Source organism: Rhopalosiphum padi, chromosome 1 (assembly GCF_020882245.1).
Source record: "Rhopalosiphum padi isolate XX-2018 chromosome 1, ASM2088224v1, whole genome shotgun sequence".
In the NCBI taxonomy this organism is placed as follows: Eukaryota; Metazoa; Arthropoda; class Insecta; order Hemiptera; family Aphididae; genus Rhopalosiphum; species Rhopalosiphum padi.
The window spans coordinates 26747359-26774680 of record NC_083597.1 but is presented as its reverse complement, the minus strand read 5'-3'; the positions used below and the strand labels follow the sequence as shown (position 1 = coordinate 26774680).

The window sequence follows — 27322 nt, the reverse complement described above, 5'->3', positions numbered from 1 at the left end:
GGTTAAAATTGCAAAATGTTTATACAGACATATGATTGTGCGCATGCTGTTTTAAAACGTAAATTACCTCCCTCCTTTCTTTAAAACTTCCATGCACTACTATACATGAGACACGGGGTGACTGTAGGAAATAATATTGTCCGGAAGGGCTTTAACGGTTTTTGGGTGATTTGAGTTTAGTCGCAGTGTATTTAGCGCGCCGGTTACAGCCGCACTACTGCACCGGCGGCACGCGTCATGCACTCCTTGGTCGTCACTTCTCGCAAACTCGACCGCCGACAGGTAATATTTTACTTACGTAGCTTGTTTGATATTTTTTTTTTATCTTTTACCAATAGATTGTTTATTTTAAAATAGAAATAGAAACGATATTGATATGGTGAATGTTAAATTTAAAGTGTTAGATGGTAACAAAATGTATATAATATAATAATATTTTAATATTTTTCACGTTATTAAAACATTATTTTCATAAACTTTTCTAAACCGTTTAATCAGTACCTATTATAAACTATAGTTATTAAATATTCTAAATAAACTTTATTTTATTTTATTGAATAAAATACAACAATAAAATTAATTTTTTAAAAAGTATTTAATCAGTCATTTATAATTATTATTATTGTGAAATAATACGAATACATTTTATAAATCATGATAATCCTTTGCTTGAAAGTACAGATGAAATGAACTTAATGAAAATAAACGTTTATAATATTTTGACTTTAAGTTTTATATGTATATATAAATTTAGGTATACAATCAGAATTACTAAAATAAAATATTTTTTCAACATTATTTTGATTCATTTTATTTAATTCTATAATTGTTTGCATAGATTAGGATATATTTATTATTTTATCAACATCAAATTATGATTCTTAAAATTGTTTATATATTTATTATTTAAAAATAATATAATTCAGTTACATTTGTCACGATTATTATTAATTTATTATTACGTTTTAAAGTTATTTAAAATATGTTCTTATTTAACAATTTTTCAAGTAATATAAATTATTTTATTAATTTTATAATTCATTGAAATAATAATTATATTTTAACTATGAAAAAAAAAATTATACATTTATTGTCTTTGTATACAATTTAATTATCTAATATTTAAGTTAAAATTAAATAACATTAAATACACATTTTGAAAAAAGACATAATACTGTATGATATGGGTTTATTTTACTTCATTAGTAGGTAAAAAAAAAGAAAGCAGTGTATTATAGTATTATTATTATTACTTTTTTTTTTACTAAAAAAACCTCGATCCCCATTTTTGAATAACTATATCTTGATATTAACAATATATAATTTCATTAAAAAAGCCAAATTTGAGCGGAATTAGTTTATTGTACATGTTTATGATATTTTCTGTTGTTGTTATTCTTTTTATATTTTATATTTTCAGTGTTTTAAATGAAATATACTTAGATTTTTTCAAGTATATAGTAGTAACTTCATAAGGTTCTTCTGAAAATAACAAGTATTTGTTAACCATGACGTAATAAAATCATAAGTTTTGTAGAATTCGTGAATGTCATTAATAGATGATTGCACACATTAAATTTATCACGGAAATCGGGAAATATGATATACTTTTGATTATTAATTTATTGACGTGTTATATTTATATGTATCATACCCTTACTAATACATTGTGCCCAACAGGTACAGATAATAAAATATATTACAAATAAACAAATACATTTTTTTTAAGAAAATCGTCTTTTACTAAATACAAATTTTAGAAATATGTTACACTAAAATATCATAACGGTACCGTTGACTAAATTGAGTATAAATAAATAAATTATTGTATTTTGTCATTATAATAAATATTTAGATAGTTATAATAAGTTACGGGATTATTTTAAATGCTAACAATATTATAGAATGACTTTAATTATTGGTTTATTTTGGACATTGACAATACGAACTTATAATATTATGTTAGGATTTACGAGTGTTTTGTATAAGTTTTAGATAGACCCATCAATCTGTCATAGATAGGTATTTTATTCGGAAATATTATTCCCGTTTTATCTATATTATATTCCTGGAAAAATTATACTAAAACAAATAATGTTTCTTCAATCGTCGCGATGTTCTCAAAGCAAAATGTAAAGTATAAATAAATGAACGAAAAACAATAGTTCACTCGTCGTGTTTGTGCCACAGCTTTACTGATTTGGCTTCGAATCTAGCAGTCATTATTGTCGGTCACAACACATACGTTAAAATTTTTAGTCGAATTTATACCCTTAATTTATAAATGCATTATATAGTCTCTCCTCGATAAGCTATAGTCAAACATTTGAAAAATCACTCTCGTTCAATAAAACCTTGTATTATATCAAACACGAATGAGATAAGTACTTATCACAATTTATTTTAAATATTATAATAATTCATTAAACAAATAAAAACCTCGTCTTTTACACTTTTTTTTTCTCTGAAATATGCCGCTAACACTGCTATTATAAAATTCCATTAATATAGGTGTGTTATATACCTATAGCATATAAATATGTATATTCTTGTAAAAACGTAAGTTACTGTGACACCAGTGTTATTGGCCTTGGCGACAGCGGTAACGGGCTATAATACGACGTGCCCACGGTTAACACTACAGGGACGACCACATACCCATAAGAATTGAATTAGAAAATATCGATTAGCATTTAGGTATACATATTTTTTATATATCTTATCCCACCTCCAAAGCTATACCGCGTTACTGTTATTAATGGATTTAATGCTATCGTGTAATGAAATGTGTGATTTAAATAGCCGTGAGAACCAAATAGTGTTATTTCCATTATAAAAGCTGGTCGGAATAAAATATAACATAACGCTTGGGAATTCCTATGGCGTTTTACGCCAACCTCATGAATTTATTTATTTTTGAAGTCTTTGCAAAGTGTCCGCAGTTCTTAATAGAAACTATTTTAAATTATAATCATTGTATAGGTACCTTAATTCTTTCATCGTATATATTACTTATTATGTATATACATCAAGAACAATGTATTTACGGTACGATGAAAATATAATACATCACATTCTGTTGATTGATGGATTGCACAAATCTTTTACGGTTCACTAAGATATCTTCTAAACTGACTAAACTTTAATTTATTCTTTTACGAATGCGAGTATAAATTTTAGAAAATTGTATGATAAAATAAATATGATTAGATAGGTACAAACTATTAATGTAGATAAATGTTTCATAAAATGCTCGATTCATAGGTATTATGTTTATATTTTTAATAATTTGAGATATTCAACAAATTTCCAATTAAACTTGATTCCTATTTATTTTTGAAAACTAATGAATATTTTTTATATTTTTTAGATGAAGAATTATTTACTATTTATACCAACGATAATTATTATCCTTTTAATGCTCCTTTTGTCATTACATAATGGAAATAATAGGAAATTATAATTATAAACTTTCTTTGCTTATCTCTTTCGCAGCTATATTTAACTTGTAATTGTTGAGATATGATGATTTGAGTTAAGTAAAAAAAAATATAAAAATAAGTTATTGAGACAATACCATTATATCTACTAAAAATTATAAATAATCACTTAAACGTTTTTAAATCAATTTTATTTTACTAAAAAAACATTAGTAATCTATTGTGTTTTTTAAATTTCTATTTAATACTATTTCCTAGTTTGTTATTAGCTTTAAAGATTTAAAACCCAAGTACATTGACGTGTGTTTGGATTAAAACTCTCAGTTTAAGCTGTCAACAAACTAAACGCGTCTTTGTACATAATCGTATCGTTAAGCGACCAATCTATTAAAGACAACTGATTTCTATATCATTTATTCATTTGACGATAGTACACCAGATTTTTCTAAATAGCATACAAGTATCGTCGAAAACACGGGTTCCGCTTTTTAAGCAACCCAAAATACCATTATATAAAATGCGTGACAAATTATTCGAACACCAACGTTAGTTGATAATAAATTGTACCCAATAAGCTGAGTAAAAAAAAAATGTTTAAAATATTTACAACTCATAAGATTATTCAAATCGTTTTTTTGAAGAAAAAAAAATGTATTTTAAAAAGTTTTGAATTTATTCTAGATTTTCCATACAAGGAAAATCGTTACCTACCCGCAGAAACGATTTTTATATTTTGTTGTTTTATGAGCATATTATGTGATTAAGAATTAAATTATATCCTCATGAGTCATTATATATCAACTAATTAATTTATTTAGTCAAAATAAATATTATTCATTTATAAGATAATTTGCTAATTTGCATTGATTTTATCAAACTGATATATTTTTTACTAAGCAATTATTAATTTAGATTAACTAAAATAATACATTTAGTACCTAATTAAATTAAATTATATTTAATTAAATATACATTTTGCATATAAAAATAATTTTATAAACTGCTAAAAAAAAGACAACAACTTTAAAGAATTTAAATTTACAGACTGATGCAACCCTTGAGATACCCCCGACGGCACTTCAATTATAATAGACATTAGAAAAATGGTAGTATAATTTAGCTTGTCGAGATTTTTTTTAATCTAATGATTAATTAGTACTTCATTTTTATTTATTCACACGAATAGTTGCTTGTTTAAATATGTCATTACGACTTCAGCTTATAAAATAATCGTACAGATATTACAATATTATTAAACTATAGAAAGTGTTGTATTGTGTCTTTTTATTAAATTGTTTTACAATTTGTCTGAAATTAAAAATAATTTTTAAAACATGTCCTCGGTGTTATTTATCAAAGTTGATACAGTATAACTTATGTTTGTTATCTAATGAAGTTAATAGTAAATACTCTCGATATTTATTGATTATATTTTTAAGATGTGGTGTATTATTTATTGTAACAGGCAGATGAAAAAATGCAATTTATTATACTCCGTATAATATTTGACTATTTTATTACAACAAAAATATTATTCTGTAGTATCTGTATCTAATCAAAGATCATTTGTCATTAAATGACATGTTTTACCTCTTTACTTTTCCTGTTATGTCTATAGTTCCCTTTATTTTTTTATTACATACATGTTTTTAATTAAATTAAAACCATTCAAACGATTTTGCTAGTTTATATTTTAAAATTTAAAATATATTCCAATAAATTTCTACGAAAATATATGTTCTATGGGTTGAATTGTAATACACGAGTACTCTATGTATGCAGAACGTTACTATAATTTAACTTAGTATGTACCGAAAATTCGTTAGGTATTCGGCGCGTTTAAGATTAAAATTGTCAAGTTGTAAATATTATCTTTAAGAAAATCCTATACTCAGAAACATCTGAGTACAAATCAATAAGGTATGTAGGTATATCCCAGATTCTTGAATAGATACAAAAATTATACATCTACCATCAGACACTACACAGTTCAGATGTTCAGTACATTTGATATGTATAATATTATATCATGGTAAACAAAGATAAAGATTTTATTTTTAAAATATTATCATTGTTTCTCCTTTTAACTCTTAAGACCGTCGATAATAATTATTTTTGAAAAATTACTGCGGACATTTGGACTATAAAACATTTTAATATTGGCTCGACTTTGTAAACGACTCAACAGCAAAGGGTACATAATATAATATCATGTAAAACACGAAAACAAACAACGGCGATAGCTGCGGGAAAACCGCGAGTAACAACAACAATAATGATATAATATTGTAGGTAGCTTGTAGGTACATGATATAAACGCGCGTACAGCGTAGTTATCTATATAGCTATTTCGACGGCCGTTTCAAAGTTTTGCACGAGACACGAGTCGGCGGCGGTCGGGCGGGTTATCGCACGCGTCATCGCTCTGTCATTTCGGGGTTTCGAACGAATTTACTCGTATATTTACGTATATTTACATACACGTGTACAATACACCGGCATGCCGCGGCTATGATGTTGATACTTGTTAGTATTATTATACGGCGGCGTCTTTACATAGTCTATATACATGTATAATAATAATAATAATAATAATTCGTAAGTCGGGCGTCACTACTGATAACAGATTCCTCGTCGATTTCAATCAAATATGTATAATAATATAACATAATATACCTACCCTACCGGTGCTTGGATGTTGCCGAGCGTTCCGACCGCTACGCGGGGTCGAGGTCCGCGTCATTCCAGCGGCGGTACACGCCAGTCAACAACAGCAAAAGCAGCACCAGACAACCCTGTGAGTGACAAACGATCTACGTCCGCCTTTGCCTTCACCGTCGTCTATATTATACATAATACACACAAACACACACACACACACACACACACGTTATACTCGTACACGCGCGATACGACTTCTAAGGACTATTTATCCGACCATCCTCGCCCGTTCGGGATCTGCCACGAGGGTATTTACTCGTATTATTATTATTATTATTACGAGGGGAAAACATATTTTGTAAACGCAACGACGATAAAATAATGTCCAACGATATATTTCATTAACGACGCAAATGCGATCTGTGCAGACGTTTGATCGCAAAAATATTCGTCCGTCCCCGGCTCAAACGAATGTCTTCCGCCGCTCCTTCTGCCACAACCGCCGCCGCCGTATAGTCACCGCCGGACAACCGATAAACGAGCTCTGCACCGAAATATTTACTGACGTGAAAATCAATCACTCGCCTTTTACAAACGATAACTATTATTATTATACGTATTTTCGTATTTCCCGTATCAAACCTTTGATACGCGTACATATTATAATTCGAATGATCGATGATCAATTTTTTTTTTTTACTTGCGACAATAAATCAGATTTCTACTAGCGCATAAATAACAAGTGTTTTTAACAGCCTGTCGTGTATAATATACTCGTAACATGTATATATTTGTATAATTTGGTCAGTTTGAATATCAACGAAGAAACCGAAACGGATATAAAAATAAATGTTCAAACATTTTTTACGTTCTAAAACCCATATACTCAAATATATGGATATTTAAATTTCAGCTGTTGCAATGTGTGTGTTAAAAATCATCAAATAATAAATAAAAAACGAAGTCATTGATGTTTTAAAGGCGTATATATAATTATATGATATAATATAAAACAATAAATAATAATATATGTAATTATATTCAATTACACCAAAGTTGGGTATTGACATTTCATGGTTTTTTTTTTTTTTTATCTTATCATAATATTATCCACGACAATATTATTGTATGTGCCATAAATCTCAATGTTGATATTAATTTCAGTGACATGGTGATGGGTGCGGGAGACGGTGATATGGAAGGTGGAGGTGGTGGGAACGACGAATGTGTGGAAGATGGCGATGAAGAGTTAGTAGCAATGATGGGCCCACCTACGACGTTTTGTGGTTCTAACAAGTGCAAGAAAATCAGGAGACCTCTGCCACCCCGGGAAACATGGAAGAAGAAAATTGAATTCTTATTGGCGGTAGTCGGTTTTGCTGTCGATTTGGGCAATGTGTGGAGATTTCCTTACATATGTTATCAAAATGGTGGAGGTAAATATAATTTTTAATTTTTTAATACTTTATAAATTTAAGTTCTGAAATATGTCTGTTATATTAAAAATTAAGTACATTTTCCGATGAATTGTTTGTATTTTAAACTAGTAAACTACAAAGAGTCAAACTTATGAGTTATGATGTATAAATTATTATAAGCTAAAATATCTCAACGATTTTAAATATGACTATTATATATTGTAATGAGCTTTAGGATTTAAGTTCTTAAATATGACATTATCAACAAAAGCATGTTTAAGTTTAAAATGGTCGTTATCATACACGCTCGATTATTTGAGTTATCGAGACATATTTATAGTAGGTACAGTTATCAAGCTCTTGGAAATTAGTTTATTGTTATTATCTTTATCGAACTTGAATTGAATACATTTTAGAGGAGATAATTCTAAATTAATACAAATCGAACATTCGATTCGAAATTATTAGAACTTTTTTCGTATATTTCATATAATAAAATTTAATATACAGGAGATAAAATGTGTTTACAACTTAACATACCTATTAAATATTAGATATTTCGAGTATCTTTTTTAATTTTTGATTTTCGGTTATTATATCTATTCCTTTTAGTATTGTTTAATACAGCTGATTTGTTTTTATTAACTTCTGAATGTAATGAAAAATTATTTTTTGATTAATTTTGTAATATTTAACAATATAACGATTTTAACTGGACTTTTTCTCCCCGAAAATTTTTCCTCCGCTATTGTCGTTTTAAAAGACATTAGTGTCGTGATCTTTTAAATTAAATTAAATTAAATCAAGTTCTGAAGGGTTTGAAGATCAATGGATAGCTTCTCTTGTCAAATTAGTCAAAGTTATATAACATGGGTACATGTCTACAGATTTACTTATTGTGTTACGTAAATATTGATTATAGGTTTTCTAATAAAAAAAAAATAATAGAAACTAGAACATAGATATTTTAATTGAGTGCGTTTAATCAATATTCTGTATATAATTATAATTATGTACAAAATAGAAATATTAAAAATTATAAAAACTTTTTTTCTTTAATATTTTTTTGTAATGTAATAATAATTTTTGTTCTGGTTATCAGCAAAGTAAATATAAAATACATCAGTTATAGTCTGTATGTAAACTGAACAATAATAGTTTGGACGTGGTGTTTGTCAAAAGTATAATTATTAGTTATAGCCGAGGTTTCAAATTATTAATTATACTAATAAGTAATTTATTAATTTAATGAAACGTACGATTTGATTGACTTAGTAATTGCTAATTACCTTATAATTACTATTATTCATCTAATCTAGATGTTAAAAATAAAAAACCTTAAAACGCGACATACAACCGTACCTATATAATAATTAATTTATTAATTTTATGCATTATTTTGTTTAGCTCTTATATATATTTAAAATAATTAAGTTAATTATTTAGTTATGTCTTATTTGTTTTTCATTGTTGTTAAATGTAATAAGTACTTGGTTACTTTGAAGTATTTGGAATTTCAAGAAAAACAATCTGTGTATATCATCGTAATATCATTATAATGTATAATACATAATTTCACTAAAAGTCTATGTAATATAATAATTTAATTAAAATTTTTAGCAAAGGTTCAAATATTCAGAACCGATAATCAAATAAATAAAATCATAGCAAATCAATGTTATTTTTGTGTGGCAATTACTTAATATTTACATAATATTAATAATAATATAATTTAAAGTAAAAATGTTTGGAAATTAACAATTAATATGTAAACTTGCGTTCACGTTTAAAACTGTTCGATGATAAATCTCAGAACAAACACGAACGGATTGATTGTTGTGAAATTAATTGAATCGGTGTTTCCCGACCCGGTAAACCACATCTATTCACCCAACCTCATTAAGTTTAAAAGGAAATAATAGTATTTCTGCTGCTGCTATTTTCATTGTGACTATATGCATTTCAGTATTTGAGATCTATAATATGACTATATATATATAGTCATATATGTATTATATTACTCGGAGTTCTTAAGACCAAATGCACTTTCATAGTGTAATGCGTTAAAAATATGTTTCATAATCGGTTCAAGTAAGTTAGTTACTCTGTTCGATCTATTGTTAAAAATGCAAAACGCGAACACTGAAACGCGCTGTTGTATCGAAAAATAAGTAACGATATGACGCAACATTATAGACCGTGATTGAGTGCAAATAACGTGCCTATAGGTGCGTTTAAGAAAACCTGCCAATATTGTAAAATGCAAACAATTATCCTTCAATCCAAATAATAAATAATAATTAAATCCAATAATGATGTTATATTATCATTGAATATTGTATAAATTATAGTTTAATAACAATAAGCAAAAAAAAAAAAAAAATATGTATACTATAGATATTATACAGATGATTTGGGTTTTAAAAAATATGACTCTACTTACTTATAATAACAATGGATTTACAATTATTTATTATAAATTATTATGTTTTTGCGTTAAATTGAAATGTTCTTATTATTAAAAAAATATAACCATTTAATGTACTTATTTAGGTGCGTTTCTTATACCGTACGTGGTGATGTTGGTATTTGGTGGATTGCCTTTGTTTTACATGGAATTGGCACTAGGACAGTTCCATCGATGTGGATGTCTCACAGTGTGGAAGAAGATTTGCCCGGCTCTAAAAGGTAGAGTATTTAAATGTTCATATCCCTTATCAAAAACAACTCATGGAATGCTTTGAAAGCGTACAATAATGGAATGTTCTACAACAAAACAATTTGCTTGAAGAACTATCGATTTAGAAATAGGGGTAGCCTGCAGTAATGTACGTCTTAAATCAATGGTAAAGGAGGAGGGGAATGGAAAAAAAGAAAAGGTTTCAAGAATCGAAAAATACTTAGGATGAATATCCGGTCTTTTATGATAATTGAACGATGATCTGCTGTATTGGCTGGAACTTTTGTTTTTTATTCTCTTGTTTTCAGTTGCATTAACAGTAGCTGCACAAAAGAGTAACTAGGAAATTAAAAAATAAAGGCACAAAATAAAGAGAAGAAAGGACACTGGGAGAGAACGGGAAAACAATTGATTCCTGAGAGCATTTTCAAGTCTACGACAAACATTGAGCCTTTGAATTATACATTAAATGCAAAAATGTGAAACAAATAAACCAATAGAGCTTATTTAAAACGACGTAGCGAGCAATAAATTATTAGCCAATAGGGAATATTATAGGGTTGCTTCAAATATTTGGTTACTTTACTATGTTGTTTGTATTCGTTTAGTTTTTTCCGTGTAATATCCCTAGTAAGAGTTTTTCAATAGCTATTGTATTCAGAGTTCCAATAATTGCAAAGAAAAATACATTCTCTCCAAAACACCTAAACAAATAACCGGCTCGTAAATAAAACTGAAACATATTTTAAAATATTGATAATATTAATCCTAGAATTATTTGTTATTGACAATCTAATGATTCTAAAATCTAATCTTAATCTAATATGGCTATTAATTTTTCATCATAATTAGTTAAAATTGTACCTACAATATTAATATTAAATAGTATATTAATATATCTGTAGTGTATTTTACTGATTTGAAATTTACATTTGATATTTGTTTGGAATTTTGGTCCATATTACTCAAAAACGAAAAATAAAAACAAAAAACAGATAAAAAAGAACATTTATTTTCCTCGATTGTTATGATAGGTTGGTACATGGTTTTAATATATTTACAGTTTGGTAATCGAAATGAAAAGATTTACTTTGCCAAAAAAATCCGTTTTACGAATAAAATTAATAATAGTTATACATAATATACATATTTAACTTATTTACTAAAGAATAAATCGAGATATCACTATACTTTATTATTTAAATCATTATCAATATATTTGTATAAAATAGTCAATAATATTAACAATAAATTTTCACCATTAACGAAATTTCGTTTAAAAAATGATTTACTATATAATTTAACTGCGGAAGAAGTATTTCTAATTCCTATTGTATTCCTATAATAATATAATTAATTATTATACAATTTAATTGATTATTGTATAAAACAATTATTTTTGTGCTCGCTCGAGTCGAATGAATTAAAGACAAGTCGGTCTATTAAATGTGTAATATCATGTCATGACATATTATGATTATGTGAATATAATAAAAAAATTATTCGTTGTTTTGAATTGTCTCTATTGTTATGAGGCGAAAAAAAAACTGAATCGTGATTTAGGAACACGGTCTGACCTTAAGCAATTTTCCATTGTCAATATTGACGTTCACTCTATAACAACTGTTTTGTATGACCACCGCCACCGCCGTGGTGCTTGATCGACTGCTGCTGCAGAGCATACCCTATACGACAAATATTTACACGCCATCATACTTAAGCCACGATAGCGTGTAACGTTTTAGTTAAAATTATATAGCAGTTTTGTGAAGCGGTCGCTAGTGAGAAAAAAGTATAATATAATATAATTATTAAACAGCAGCAAACAGTTTGGTCCCTATAATACCATCGTTACCCTTGTAAACAGTCGTCAATATCTTTCAGTTTTCCAAAAAAGAGGGTTTATTTTATTTTATTGTTATAATTTTTTTTTTTCAAGTTTTCATTTTGATTCCCGCTCATCATTATATCATCCTTTGCTACGTGTCCATACGTGATTTTTGTTATACTTATTGCAAGAAGAGTTGCAAACGTGCGTTGTCTGTAGCACGAGATAAAGTAATGATTTGGCCAATAATGAGAGGTCGGGAAAAAAATTGTCATAGTCGTATAAGTTTTTGCCGATTTTATTCGGATCATCAATTTTTGCTTTTCACCGTTAGCGAACCATATCATTCCAATTTACGATATTCGCAATATCGAGAACCATATATAGTAAGTTTAGTATAATATTATACTTCGCGTTATAATGACAATAAGATTTCAAAAAAAAACTTTACGAACGTGTTAAAACAGTTTTGGAATTAATTTACTTTGTCGTTTTAATAGGATACTAAAGGGCTCCATCGATCTGGTTTTTATACCAATTTATGATTATTTCTCCCTAAACATTTAACGTTTAACAACAATTCGTTATACTCTTTAAATATCTAAAAGTCTGCGGAGCTTGGAATTAATAAAATATATAACTTTTTATTTAAGTCTAAAATCAAAGTTTATTTTCACACACTTTTAGTAGTTAGGCTTCGATTTTTTTCTTTTTACTACAATCTAATTTTCAAAAACCAAAAATACTATTTTTTGGATTAAAATAAACTTATTTGTAAAAATCAAAGTATAAAATAACGTTAAGAGGATCGTAAGCGGTGATTTTACGTTTTTGTCTAATCACGCGCAACATAGAATTATAGACGTGTTCTATTTTCAACATACCGATTCATCATGAAGCGATAAGTATTCTGAAAACAGATTTGAATTTTTCGTCAAGTCTTTTTGAAATTTACTTTCCCATATTTTTGGTTTTTTGATTTTAACTTCTCCAAAAATTGAATAATTTGTCAATTTTTAATTACTCATTTTACTATAACGTTTTTAGGATTTTGGGGGATAATATCAAAAATGTGAGAAAGTTGATCTCAAGTAGACTTGACGTTAAATCAAAATTTGTTTTTAGGATTTTTATCACTTTATTATATCTCAATCAATCAGTACGTTGGAAATATACCACGTCTATAATTCTATGTTGCGAGTGTGCAAGACAAAAACAGAAAATCACTGCTTCCAATCCATTTAAGAAAAAGCTGGTATAGTTTACACATGATTTATTATTATTAAATAATTTTTTTACCGTGGTCAATGTTGATTATAAAAATTGTATAATGTGATTAATTATTTATTTGAGTATTAGTTAACACAAACACAAAATTAATTTTACTCTTATCGAGTCCATATAGACACTTTTCTGCCAATACAAAGCATAAAATATTTTACAGTGTTCAAATTTCACTTGAAAATCGTTTATAAATTATAGGTAGGTATGGTTAACTTTTAGGGGTTTCAATAGCATCTAAGAAAGTCGAACTAACATTTATTTAACAAACATTAATGACAAATGTTAACTATAAGCATTAATATTTTATTTTTTAAACTTGATCATTTTTCTAATAACCGTTGAGGTATGATCAACATCATTTTTCAAATGAAATGATTTATCATTGCTTTCAAATTTAAAAATATCCGCCCCAATTGCAGTAAAAAACTTTTTGAAAATTATACAGTTCAAAACTAAAAAAAGCCTTTTTATCCTTAAGAATATTGCAAAGTTTTACACTCAAAATAATATATCATAACAATCTATCAAGCTTTTGATATCTTATTTATCAACTGAATAATATACACTCAATTATTTATTGAAGAGATATGAATCCAAAAAAATACTTTATGTATTAATCATCATAGTACAGTTTTTTTTTTTTTTGAGAATAAATTTAAGTTTTCTATTATTTTTCATATGAATATATTTCAATTTAATATGATTTTTTTCATTTGTTTTCTCAAAGTACTAACTAGATCCAACATGCAATCAGAAATCCAAAAATGAAAATCTAAGCATTTTTCCACCCCTTGCAAAAGGTGACGACAGATTAAATAAAACATATACATCGTTATAAATTCAAAACGTTTATCGCTTTGCTTAGAATACAAAATCATTGAAACTCTTAATATTTAGAATTAACGATTTTTTTCCTTAAAATAAATATTATATATTATTTTTAGATTTTATTGAAGTATAAATATTGACAGAGAAAAACTTGAGTGTTTTCTTTCACTTTATATTTCAATGTAATTATATTTTTATTATATTTAATTTTTTCAAGTTTGCAATTTCTAAATAAGTTTTAATATTAATCTGGTTTTTAAGAAGTTTATTCATTCTTGAGTTTCAGCATTTGGATCAAAATCTGGAATCGTATAAATGTTGCGAAATTAAACTGACGATACCATTTAGCCGTAATTCAATCATTAAGTCATATTTTCGAACGCGCGTCGTATTTCCATAGCTATTAATTCGCTACTAGTAAAGATGGCCGTATCTTTAGTGTTTAACTAATAAGTATTAGCAATTAATGATACTATTCACAACAAGTCCCTTATAACGAATACAGCGAGACAGCTATATCGGCCGGCTGTAGATGTCAATTTGAAACATTGTTCGAAAAATCAATCAAAATTGAATTCCACCATACACTGCAACTGTACAACTTCATCAGTGCGCATGTGTATTATTAGCATAGGTCTCACTTATAAGGTTGAATTTCATATTATATTTACACTAACCGTCATTTCAATATACACTTTGAAACGTATATTTCTATAGCAATCATTTTTGAATAAGTAAATAGCAGTTAATACTTATTGATTACATACAATATTATTAAGTGCAGGCATTACTACTGCAGTGCATATAATAAGCGAGGAAAATTTATGAAATGGGATATCATTACTTTTCACAGCTTTGTGTCCCGTTGTTAAGGCACAAATTTTAATTTTACCATTTTCACGTATAAGTTAATAAAATGGGGAGGATAAACAATTTGTTTTCATAATTTAAGCTATTTTAGCAATGAAATGTAATAAAAGCACATAAAAAATTTGAAACATTCACAAATTTAAATTCGACATGAGTTGTGGTGAGAGGAGCCAACATTTAATTCTAATATTTTACTTTTTTAGTGGTATTATAATTTATATTATCTTTATGTTAATGGTAAAGTTATTTTCAAACTTTATATTAATTTCTTTTATAACGAATCGTATAATTAAACACATTGTATATTTGTATACGTACTATAGATGCAACGCATAATATTATATAATTTCCGAACATAGTTATTAATAGGACTAGAATTTCTATGCATTTTCATGATCTTTCCTTAAGTTCAAATTGATTGTTTGTCAGATATGTTCACGATTTGGCTTATTCTCGATTAAATAGAACAATTGTTTTTTTGCATATTTTGAACATATAAAGCATGTAATATACATTTTTGAGAATCTTGTTAATTTTAAATTATATTGAATAATGAATGTATAATGAACGTCTATAATTATTGTGTTATTTGTTGAATTGTCGTAAATATAATATCATTTATCTAAACTAAAAAGGACTTGATATTAAAGAAGAACAAGGGATTCAAAACACTTCTAAAAATTTGTAGTATTATAAATGGTGGATATGAAACGGAAGAAAATTATGTTTTGCTATCACTTTAACTTAGGTGTAGGTTTTTTTCTATAATTTATTTCATATATTTGTATTTTAAATGAATAAAATGGACACTAACTTTCATTATATATACATAAATACAGCAATAAATATATCAAATATTAAGATGGTTTTAAAGTATTATAAATGATTAAAGTTAGTCATTAATCTATTACTGGTATAATTATAGATATAACCCAATTATAATTGTGTAATTTTGATTATTCGTTAAAATTTTTTTTTAAATTTTAACCATATTATTGGGTTGCAAAAAAATAAATTAAATAATGATTTTAACATATTAAGACAAGATAATTTATCAAATGTTCTAATATAAATAGTTTTAAAATTTGTTTTTAGAAACTTGACATGAAAAATACGTCTTTATTATTGCTGATGTTATTTTTGTTATTTAGGTGTTGGATATGCAATATGCCTAATCGATATGTATATGGGCATGTATTATAACACCGTGATTAGTTGGGCGCTATATTATCTGTTTTCGTCGATGAGATCTGAACTGCCTTGGACCAATTGCGACAATCCGTGGAACACGTTGAACTGCACACCGGTGACTAATATATCGGGATTTACAAACATTTCGACGAGTCCGGCTAAAGAATTTTTCGAGTAATCTAGTCTACTTTAATTAAACTTATAGCACAACGTGCTCGTTTATGCACGTATTCATAAATGAATATACTCGTAATATCGCCACAAGCGTGTAATAAATATATTATATTCAGTGACGTAGCCAGGAGAGAGGCTGAGGGGCTGCATTCCCCCCCAAAATATTAAGAAAAATTATTTTAATTTTTAATCGTCTAAATCGCAATAAAAATCTTAAATTGTATTTTACAAAAATTGATCAGTCTTCTTCCCCAGAAGAAAAATCCTGGCTACGCCACTGATCATATTATATATGTTTACTTACCTAGTATTATAATATTATTATGATATTAGTTAGGTATTATGATACATGAAAACGATTTGCAGGAGGAGCGTTTTGGAACAACACAGAGCTGATGGGTTGGATAGAATTGGACCGATAAAGTGGTCGCTGGCATTGTGCTTGTTGGCCGTATTTCTATTGGTGTATTTCTCTCTGTGGAAGGGTGTAAGAAGCACAGGCATGGTAAGTATATATTGTAAAGTGTTGTCGTTTAAAAATGTTTCACCGGACCGTCCACGTGGGTACAAATACAAATGACTGTTGATCCCGTCCTCCAATCTCGATACGATATGTGGTCTTATACTGTATAGGTGCGTAAACGTATAAATTACGTATATAGTTTATTAGCCGAGGTTAAAAAAGAAGGAAAATAATAGAAAATAAAAGAAGCGGAAAAAAAAATACTAAGTGTAATAATATGTTGGCGCGAGTATGGCGTGCAGTCAATCAGCCTAAGTAGTCGGCACAAGACTTGTTATTGTATGCAGCGAGCTCGGTTCATTACCGATAAGTGTATGGTACGTTTAGGTATATAGTTTATAATATAGTGCGGTGAGGCTGTGGGGACGAAAAAGAATCCGTTATCGTATGCTCACTGTTTTTAAAATCATCAGCCCCTTATACGAGACTGACCGGCGAGAGCGAGAAAGAGTGTGATTGAACGCCGTTTCACATCCACTACTCCCTTTATTACTCGTGTTTTTATCTGTTTGACGTCTAATGAATTATAGATTGAACCGTTGTGCGGTACGATTTTTCCCACTTTATTTCTCGGTGGACTGGATCGTTCCGGAGACTTTTGATTAAATACGTTGGCCACTGTATATTATTATCGCTGCGCGCGATAAACACGACCCACTAACTAACGAATCAGCCACGGAAGACACATGAACTATAATATTATGTATTCACTAGCGTGTTTATGGTCTATACCAGTACTACATATGTATAATGTATATATACATACGTTAAGTCGATAAATGACTTTTTTTGTTCAGGCGGTTTGGGTCACGTCTCTTGCGCCGTACGTTGTATTGTTCATGTTATTGTTCCAAGGCATCTCGTTACCGGGTGCTAGCGAGGGAATACGATATTATCTGACGCCGCAGTGGCACAAGCTCGTTAACACAAAGGTGCATATTGAAATTTTAACTTAACCATTCGTTACACACGCATTGAATGTATTTTATTAGGTATGGATAGACGCGGCGTCTCAAGTCTTCTTCTCGCTGGGTCCAGGATTCGGTACTCTCCTCGCCCTGTCCAGCTACAACAAGTTCAACAACAACTGTTACTGGGATGCTATACTCACCAGTTCAATAAACTTTTTCACCAGTTTCCTTGCTGGGTTCGTTATATTTACTATGCTCGGTTATATGGCACACGTACAAAACAAGAGTATAGCCGAAGTGGGAACCGATGGTAAGTCTTGAGATATTAAGTCATTAATGTATTGTTTACTTAATTTCTTTTGACTTACAGGGCCGGGTTTGGTATTTATCGTGTACCCAGAAGCAATCGCTATGATGACTGGTTCAGTTATGTGGGCCCTAATATTCTTTTTATTACTCATCACATTAGGTAATATTATTTTGAATTAAGTTATTAGTACTATAGTGTTACAGTTAGTATTCATTCTTATAGATTTCGATTAACTTACTTGATGATTTATTGCATTTTTTATAAATTCTATGAATTTTTAATAATATTTTTACAAACTAAAAAATAATAACAAACATTGTGTACTTTTAGATTTAAATATACGTTAATTAAGTGATATACATAATATTTATTTTGGTACAGGTTTGGATAGTACATTCGGTGGTTTGGAGGCGATCATAACTGGTCTTTGTGATGAGTATCCTAATGTACTAAAACGACACAGAGAATTGTTTGTTGCTGGTTTAGTAGCAGTGATTTATATACTATCATTACCAACTACTACATACGTAAGAAACACGATTTTTATGTTAATAATTTATTACTTTTTTATTATATTAATCAATTAATATAATAAATAGTTATCATGATAGCTTTCATACTTAATTTCGTTCAGTAAACATTTATACTATTATGAATATTTATCTTCGTAGTCAACTTAACAGTTTACGAATAAAGTATGTTAATGATGCTTATACAAAATAATACATATTGTTTTATTAAGGAAAAGTATAGCGAAAAATTTTTTTACCATTTGAAAAAAAATCATTGCTTACTATCCCTATTATTCATATTTATTTATTTTTTCAAATACTTAATAGTCTAAAAAATTTGTCTACCAAATCAAAATTAAATCATTCCAAATAAACAGTAGGTAAAATATATGAGTTATCAACAAACCCACTAGTTAACTAAAATTAAATTATGTATTGCCAGTATACGGTATTACATTTAGGGATTCATAATCAATTTAGAAAAAAAACTTCACACCATCATTGAGTGACTAAGTTAAATGTTCGGTTATTGTTTGATCAAATAGAATATGAATTATTTCCTCATATACACCATTTAAATACAATTTTATAAACTATTGAAAATGTTTTCCATTTAAAATTATATTATGATAATAATATATTATTGAGGTTTTATATTCGATTTTACTTAAGTGTACTACTATCAGAACTGTGTACTGTTTAACAGAGATAACTCAATGCTATTAGGGGGCCATTTTTTTGAAAGTAAAAATCTAACGGTCCAGAGAATACAGAAAGCAAAAAAATACAATACAATTTACAACTGGAATTTATAGTTCAATACTAGATAAGAATTCATATCTACGTTTTACAATAAGCTTTAAGAAAGATCTTAACATTTTATTTTTTTATAAAGTAATTTTAAATGTAGCACCGGGTAAGTTAAAAATGTTACGCGAGCCGCCTATCTTTGCTATAAAGGTACTAAAACTGTAGATACAAGTATAAAATAATGTAATTCTTTGTATTGATCAAAGTATTAATTTATGTTGCGTAATTATCTTACACAATATTAGAATATAATATCTATTTAAATGTTGATTTGAGTGATTTTATTAAATCCGTACTTTTTTAATACATTAGGCACTTTCGCTGTTTTCGATACTTGTAAAAAACATTAACATAATACATAATATAATTTATAAATTAATTTTAATTGAATTTTAGTTTATCTGGAATGTATTATTAGATGTTCATTATAATTTATATATATTTATATATTTAGAGAGTAGAGACTATATATTTTTTATTTTCAGAACTGTGAGTTTATTAAAAAAAAATTATTAATGATATTGTCTTATAATATAAGAATGCATTATTAAAATCTACACTACGCAAACAATAATTTTTATTTATGCAATATAGTCAGTAATAATTAGATTCTGAGGTATCAATAAGAATTAAATTCAATGAAAAATTATTTCCATATATTATTATTGCAGAATATATTATTAAACAAAGAACTTAATGGTGGAAAACAATTAATAATGCAGGGTAGTATTTATTTATTATCGGTCGATTTCACACGGATCGTTATTTGATCATTTGGAAAAAAAGATTTAAATAAGGAAAACAATATATAAAGGGGTAATTTCCTAGTTAATATAAATCAATTATAATAAGTAAACTATAAAAGTCTGTGTATTTATTACAGATACAATGTTTGATGTATTAAGCTGATAAAGCATTATAATAAAAATATGATTATAAAATCGACAAAAAATTAATTAATTAGTAAATTAGTGTATCAATTTATTAGTTGTATAATTTTATAAACTTATAATCATGTATTAAACGATTTATTAAATCGTTTTATTTAATTTTTGTTTTTTCATTAAACGTATTACCGAAATATAACCTTCATATACCCTAAAAATATTTTTTCGATTTAATTTATAGATTATAATATAATTGAATGAATAATTAAATAGCTATTAATAATTATTTTAAATACTAAAGTATAAAATAACACAAGTTTAGAAAGGACTGATCTACACTAAGAAGTTGACTTTTTCACTTGTCCGTGTATAGTGCAATGCCGCATCGTAAAATGAGTATTATAGAGTACGATATTAAAGGCAAGGTATAATAGTTGCAACGTACTTATCACATAGTACCTATATAAAACATCAGACATCTCATAGTAGACATTCTTAACTAAGATATAAATGGTTGATTATTATTCTATTATTATTACTATATTATACCGTCTACATAATTTTGTCGTTTTTTTTTGTATATAAATGTTTAAAATTTACTGTGGTAAAATTTGTGGGACTGAAATACCTATACTATATCTACATTCAATGTCATATTTTGTTTATTATTCTTAATAATAATAATAAAAAAAATTATCATTACATGAATAATATTTGTATTAATATAATAAATTAATGTTTAAGGTAAATGTTTGGTTTTAGAGGTATACGCAATATGTGTATTATTATTTATTAGAATGATAATACAAAAAACGCACATAGTACAGTTGTTGACATAAAATTAAAATTTACACGCGGTTCCGGATTCAATATAAAGATATTATGCTAACACGTTACGGCCCTTATGCCTTTGGTTGAATCGATTTATGAAAATCTTTTCATTTCATTCTTAGGACGCGCGACGTTTCTGCAGTAAGAGGTCTTAGCATGAAAACATATTTAAATACTGTAGAAACGACGAAGACGTAAACGTATTCTATTGTGAATTTATGAGCTTTTATCAACTCTGTAACCTTATTGATTATTCGTCTTCCTGTTTACCTTAAACGGGTACCTATACCCTGCGTTATATACAATATACCCTCAGGCCTTGGCGATTTCAAGGATTACTTATTTATACCCGACTCGAAGGATTTTAGATTTTGACGCGTGGTGTAGTGTTTGCCGTGCAGCCCGCGGCCGCAGCCTCCGGGGAAACCCGAAGCAGTCGTCAATTATCATTATAGATATTTTAAAAAGGTGTTGTTCGAGCACGTATACGTATATAATAATATATATCGCATACAGTATATACATCACCGTCCAATTCGAAAACCTTTAAGCCGTTCTAATCGTCCGTTTATTCTATCAACGACGAAGTGTCCGGCAATGCGTGGTGGGGGAGCGGGCTGCGTTATACGGTGTCTGCCGTACACGCGTTATACGCTATAGGACTTTCGGAACGCGAATGCTTTTAACGGAGAAGTGGCGAGAGCAATAAAACGAATGTCGTGTATCTCGCGGGCGTCGGTCCACCGAAAGATCGGGGTGCTCGCTCGTTGAATCCAATTTGATAGGTCAAAAGTTAGTGGCGGTCGGTCATTAATTTCCACCGAACGCGTATACTCAACCGATTCACTAATGGCTGGCATTAGATATATATACTCCGGCTGAATGCTTAATATAATAATATATATAATACGGTGTTGAGCGCAGTCATATAAATACACATATATATTGCACACACACACGTTTATAGTATAACATACGTATATAATATACGGCAGGACTCAACTGCAGGAGGGTATTGCAGGACGCGTGTGATTTGCCGTCGATGCCGTTACAGCTATACTGCGAGAGCTGGGTGCACACGAATACAATATATAATGATATTTACGTGTATATAAAACGTTTATATTGAACACTTTTTATATACACGACTTATTCTACATGGAACGTTCGTTGGCTTGGTAGTGGGGTGTGGAATAGGGTGTTGATGTTGAAAATAATGGCAATAAAGTATAATATAACGTATAGTGATGATAGAGTAATATATAGATATATAATATGTAGTAGTATAATATATTTTTGTCAGAATAATTTCGTCCGGAAAAACAGTAAGTTAAAAAGTTTACGGTTGACCATGGCTATGGGTGTGGTGTCTGAAGTTCTTTAAACAATGTTGTCAACGTCATAAAATATTTCACATAACGTTTAATGTTTGTTTGTTTTATTTTTTTGTTATTAATTTTATTATTATTATTAACGTTCTTAGAATTGTTTTGTTGTTTTTAAAAACTATGTTAAAAAATTACATCATTATATGTATTTATATATATGTTTTTGAATGTTTGAGCTGCTCGAGGTACCAATAATAATTTACTCTTAAAACAATATTTTACATAATAATAATAAAGTTAAAAATGTATCCAATCTATGCGAAAATTGTAATGAAGATTACAATTACGATTGTCGACTAATACGTTATATTTTACTATACCTAAAAACTTTATACATTAATTATTTTAGTACATTTTAGTATTTTAATTAACTATTACATTTAAATGTAATAAATCAATGTTCCGAAAATAAAGATATGTAAAACAAAGATAATTAATTAATAGTTAAAATGACTAAAACAATTATTTGAATCAAATACGTAAGAAATCAAACAAATTTAGTTTTGATAATTCTTTGTTTCGGTAACTTTAGTTATTAGAAACTAAACCCTGTTTTATTAATGATTTGCCATGAACCGTAAAATATCCGTATAATAACCGTTTAATATAATAATAAAAAATTCTTAATTTAAAAAATGTTAACATTATCGGTGTGCTTCTTATAAAAATATGTTTTAATACGAACTTAACTTTAGAATACCAGTCTATAAATGACTAAAATCATTTAAATGTTTAAGCTCGAAAGTTGAAGAAATTAAATTGAAAAAAATTAAAAAGCTGTTAATGTTTTTCGAGAGTGTTTTTTCTAGTTAATATGTTTTCTTGACCGTTGAGTTGCACAAAATATAATTCGAACGTTTTGCGTCAACAAACAAATTGTTGCAAGTCAAAATACATTTATTATTATTATTTATACTAATATATCATGTAATATCAATAGATGAATAATAATTCCATTTAATATTATCACATTTAGGGTGGAGTTTATTTAATTACATTGCTGAACGTATTCGGACCGGGAATCGCCATACTATTTGTTGTGTTTGTCGAGGCAGCAGCGGTTTGTTGGGTGTATGGAGTGGATCGGTTCGCAAACGATATCGAAATGATGATCGGTCACAGACCGGGTCTATTCTGGAGATTGTGTTGGTGCTACATAAGCCCCGCGTTCTTGTTGGTAAGCTCATTACATTCTTGTACAGTAATACGTTTTGCATTTATTGGTTTTTAATTTTCAAACACGTTTTTAGGTTCAGTTGTCCGCGGTAATAAGATTTATCGTGTTTATTATTTGTTTTAATTACACGGGTTTATTAAATTGTATATTGGGAAACTATTTTATAGGACAATTTTTCATGATAAGAGTTGTTATTAATTTGGAATTTGTGTATTTTAAAGTTATTTTTCTTTGGATATAAATTCAAATGATTGCTTTTTAGGATTTGTTATAACTTACTTTAATAGATTTAACAAATGTATTGTTACTATTATGTAACGAGTTGTATTTTTGTTCATTTAATATTTAATAGTGGGTTAATGATCCCTCAAACATGATATTTTAATAACCCGTAATAGATTTATTCAATTTAAATTAATTTATTTATTTGTAGAACACTGAATTTTTTCAATAATGATTTTTTTGCAAATTATAATAAAAGTAGAAGAAAGTAATAGAAAATAAATTTATTGATTCCTAAGGAAGTGAAAATTTTAATGACTTAAATTTATTTCCGTATTGAATCAGTTTTACAGTTGTACGCCGCCATTAAGAAAATATGTCATTCCTATATCAATGAATAAAGTTATATAATTAATTGATCTTTTTGTTGAAATTGTAACATTTATATGCGTTAACATATTATTAATGCGTCTTGATATAACTTTTTGACTTTAATAGCTAATTGTGTGTTTAAAAAACCAATCAATTTTCAACAAATATCCAATATACTTTATTCATTTATTTTTTCAATTTAAATGAAAAAAGTGATAAGGCTCAGCATTTATTTACTTCTTAAACTGAATAACTTGAGTGTCATAAAAAGTTTAAATTAAATATTATTATATATTAATATTAAGTTATTTGTATTCCTTATAAATACAATAAAATTTAATATTTATTCTTAAGACCAGACTAAAAATAAAATAATAATAAAAAAAAGATTTTATAAAATATGTTATGCATCCATACAACAGTATATATTAAATATTTTTCAGTTAATTTTTGTATTCTCAATATTGGGATACAAAGATATGATGGCTGGAGGTTCGTATGTTTATCCGGATTGGAGTATTAATATGGGGTGGTTGATGACTGCTTCTTCGATCAGTTGCATACCTGCTTACTTCATTTACAAAGTGTACAAGACACCGGGTCCATTTATGCAGGTTTGTTATTTTATTTTTTTAACGAATTAAATATTAAGTATAATTCATTAATTAATGTTATTTAATTTGTAGTTAGTAACATTTTTGGTTGTTACTATTGTAAATTATTTTATTGTTTTGGAGTTATTAAATTTAAAAATTATTGTGTCTATAAATTAGAATATTCTAATTTAGATATTTGAGAAAAATTGAAATATAAGCATAAATTTTCTTTTCCCAATCGTCTTGTAAGATACTGAGAAACTTAATCAAAGAACAAATTATCTAATACAATAACCTTGAAAGTCATTAGAATTTAGGTGAGGTGTATGGGATTATATATTATTATTACTTGTTACGTCTATCGTTTATATTGACAGCTATAAATTGTTTAACTATTTCACTATAAGCGATTTCTACTTTCTACTGTGTCAGTGGTGGATTCAAAGGGGTACAAGGGGCCCGCCCTTTTTGACAGTTATATTATGTATGTAAGGCCTAAAACCAAATCGTAAACATTGTATTTACAAAATCATATTATATGTATATAATAAAATGAAAAATTGTATAATCGTTATTGATATTTTTCAATTACATTTTGATGTATAAGTATATTAATTTAGTAATATGACTTCAAACAATACGTTTTGTGAAAACGTTAGCGTAATTTTTTTTCTGAAAATTAGATTCACTTCGTAGGTTAGCGGTTATAGAAAAAATAATATTAATCGTATATTATTATAATAATCGAAGAAATCCGTTTTTATGTTAACCCTTTCAGAGAATCAGATTGATCATGAAACCGGAAGATCCGGAACCGGACGACCGGGGCATCGTGGCAATTGCATCGGCCGTGCACGGAGGTGGCAGCGGCGGGGGTGGTGGTGGCGGCACGCACGTCTGATTGGAATGGCTCGTCTGACCCGGCCGACCAAAATAACAACAATGACAACAAAAAAGAAACAGCAGCAAAAATCTCGGACATCACGAGAGACTTTTGCGACGACAAGTCGGGTTATTACTGTCGCATATTATGATAATAAAATATTAAATTACCATAATATATTACGCATATAAATATAAATGTATAAACGGTCAGCGATGTCCACTTCGGATTTAAATGGATGTGGCTCGTCCTATAGGATACGATATCGATGACTATTACACATTATTAATATTATTATCACAATAATCGTATAATATCCTCACGACCGCGTGTTCAATAAATACGACGACAAACGAAGACGTATCGTCAACGCGCATGTACTTATCTACGTAAACGGATGGTGGATTTTATCATATAAGTCGCATAATATACCGTAATAATATATTAAAGCATCTAGTGCCCAATAATCTTATTATAACGTTTTAGAGTGTGAAATAGTAGTGTAGAACGATGATCGCGATTTAGGCGGTATTTTTCCGCGATAGACACATTTAGTAGTGAGATAATAATAATAATAATAATCATTATCCGTCGACGAGACGATACGCGAGTATATAGGTATAGTGCGGATAATAATATGATGTCTCGTCATTTTAGGTACCCATGTGTGAAGTCGACATATGGCGTAGTTCTAGTGTGTTTTTACTACATTATATTACATATTATTATAAAAAATTACTATTAATTATTAAATATTAATAGTTGATAGTTGTAGGAAAATTAATAATAATAATAATAAAATATTATATATAATTATTTTAAGTCTTACGAAACAAAATGTTCTGATCAAATCATTATTACCATCTAACTTGTTGTACAAATAAGTATAATATTATTTATAATATAATTTTTGTATGATATTATTTTTTAATTTTTGTGATGTATAATTTTTTACGTAATTTATCGAGCGTTAGACAATGAATATTATAATTGTAATCGTTTAGTTCAGGTCATTAAATTAATTATGCCTGTAGAAATGTTAATACTATACTATACACAATATTATTATGATTATATATAATCATATCGTATTTAAATTAAATTTTTTTTAATATTTTGATAGTCAAACGGCGGTAATAAGTATACTGTTTTTTAGTCATAAATCTATCATCGTATTATTATAGTCACGGGTGTACAAATTTAATGCTGCATTTCGACTATAATAATGCGTACTAGTCTTTCCTTTAATATCCTAGGATACGTTTTTAAAGTCTTAAATAGACATTATTAGGTCCAAACGGAAAGTTACCGTGTAGTTAAAGAGCTTTATAAAATCGTGCCGAAACCGAAATTTTTTTCGGCAGTGCCGTTCATTTAGAAGATATTATTAAATTATAAATTTATAAATTCATTTAAGACGTGATATAATTTAAAATTATATATTACATACTTATTTCAGGTATTGTTAGTAGAAAACATACTCAAGTTTATTAACATTTTTTTAATACCTAATATTATTATCGTTA

The 27322-nt window shown here is 27.9% G+C and overlaps 1 protein-coding gene across 1 annotated transcript; it reads left to right on the top strand.

Moving 5' to 3' along the window:
- Window positions 1-122: 122 nt before the first annotated feature.
- Window positions 123-25873, top strand: LOC132932457 (sodium-dependent serotonin transporter). The gene is made up of 12 exons (XM_060998840.1): window positions 123-282; window positions 7266-7537; window positions 10073-10207; window positions 16161-16374; window positions 16741-16879; window positions 17695-17829; window positions 17890-18118; window positions 18179-18277; window positions 18500-18645; window positions 23523-23723; window positions 24761-24931; window positions 25692-25873. The coding sequence occupies exons 2-12, from the start codon at window positions 7270-7272 to the stop codon at window positions 25812-25814; spliced, it is 1860 nt and encodes a 619-aa protein (XP_060854823.1). The 5' UTR covers window positions 123-282; window positions 7266-7269; the 3' UTR covers window positions 25815-25873.
- The last annotated feature ends 1449 nt before the right edge of the window (window positions 25874-27322 follow it).

Excerpts from the sequence above, each read along its gene's own strand:
- LOC132932457 (XM_060998840.1), top strand. The coding sequence starts at position 7,270 with ATGGTGATGGGTGCGGGAGACGGTGATATGGAAGGTGGAGGTGGTGGG. Across the intron at positions 7,538-10,072 it reads ATGTTATCAAAATGGTGGAG|GTGCGTTTCTTATACCGTAC; the intron begins GTAAATATAATT and ends GTACTTATTTAG. Across the intron at positions 24,932-25,691 it reads CACCGGGTCCATTTATGCAG|AGAATCAGATTGATCATGAA; the intron begins GTTTGTTATTTT and ends TAACCCTTTCAG.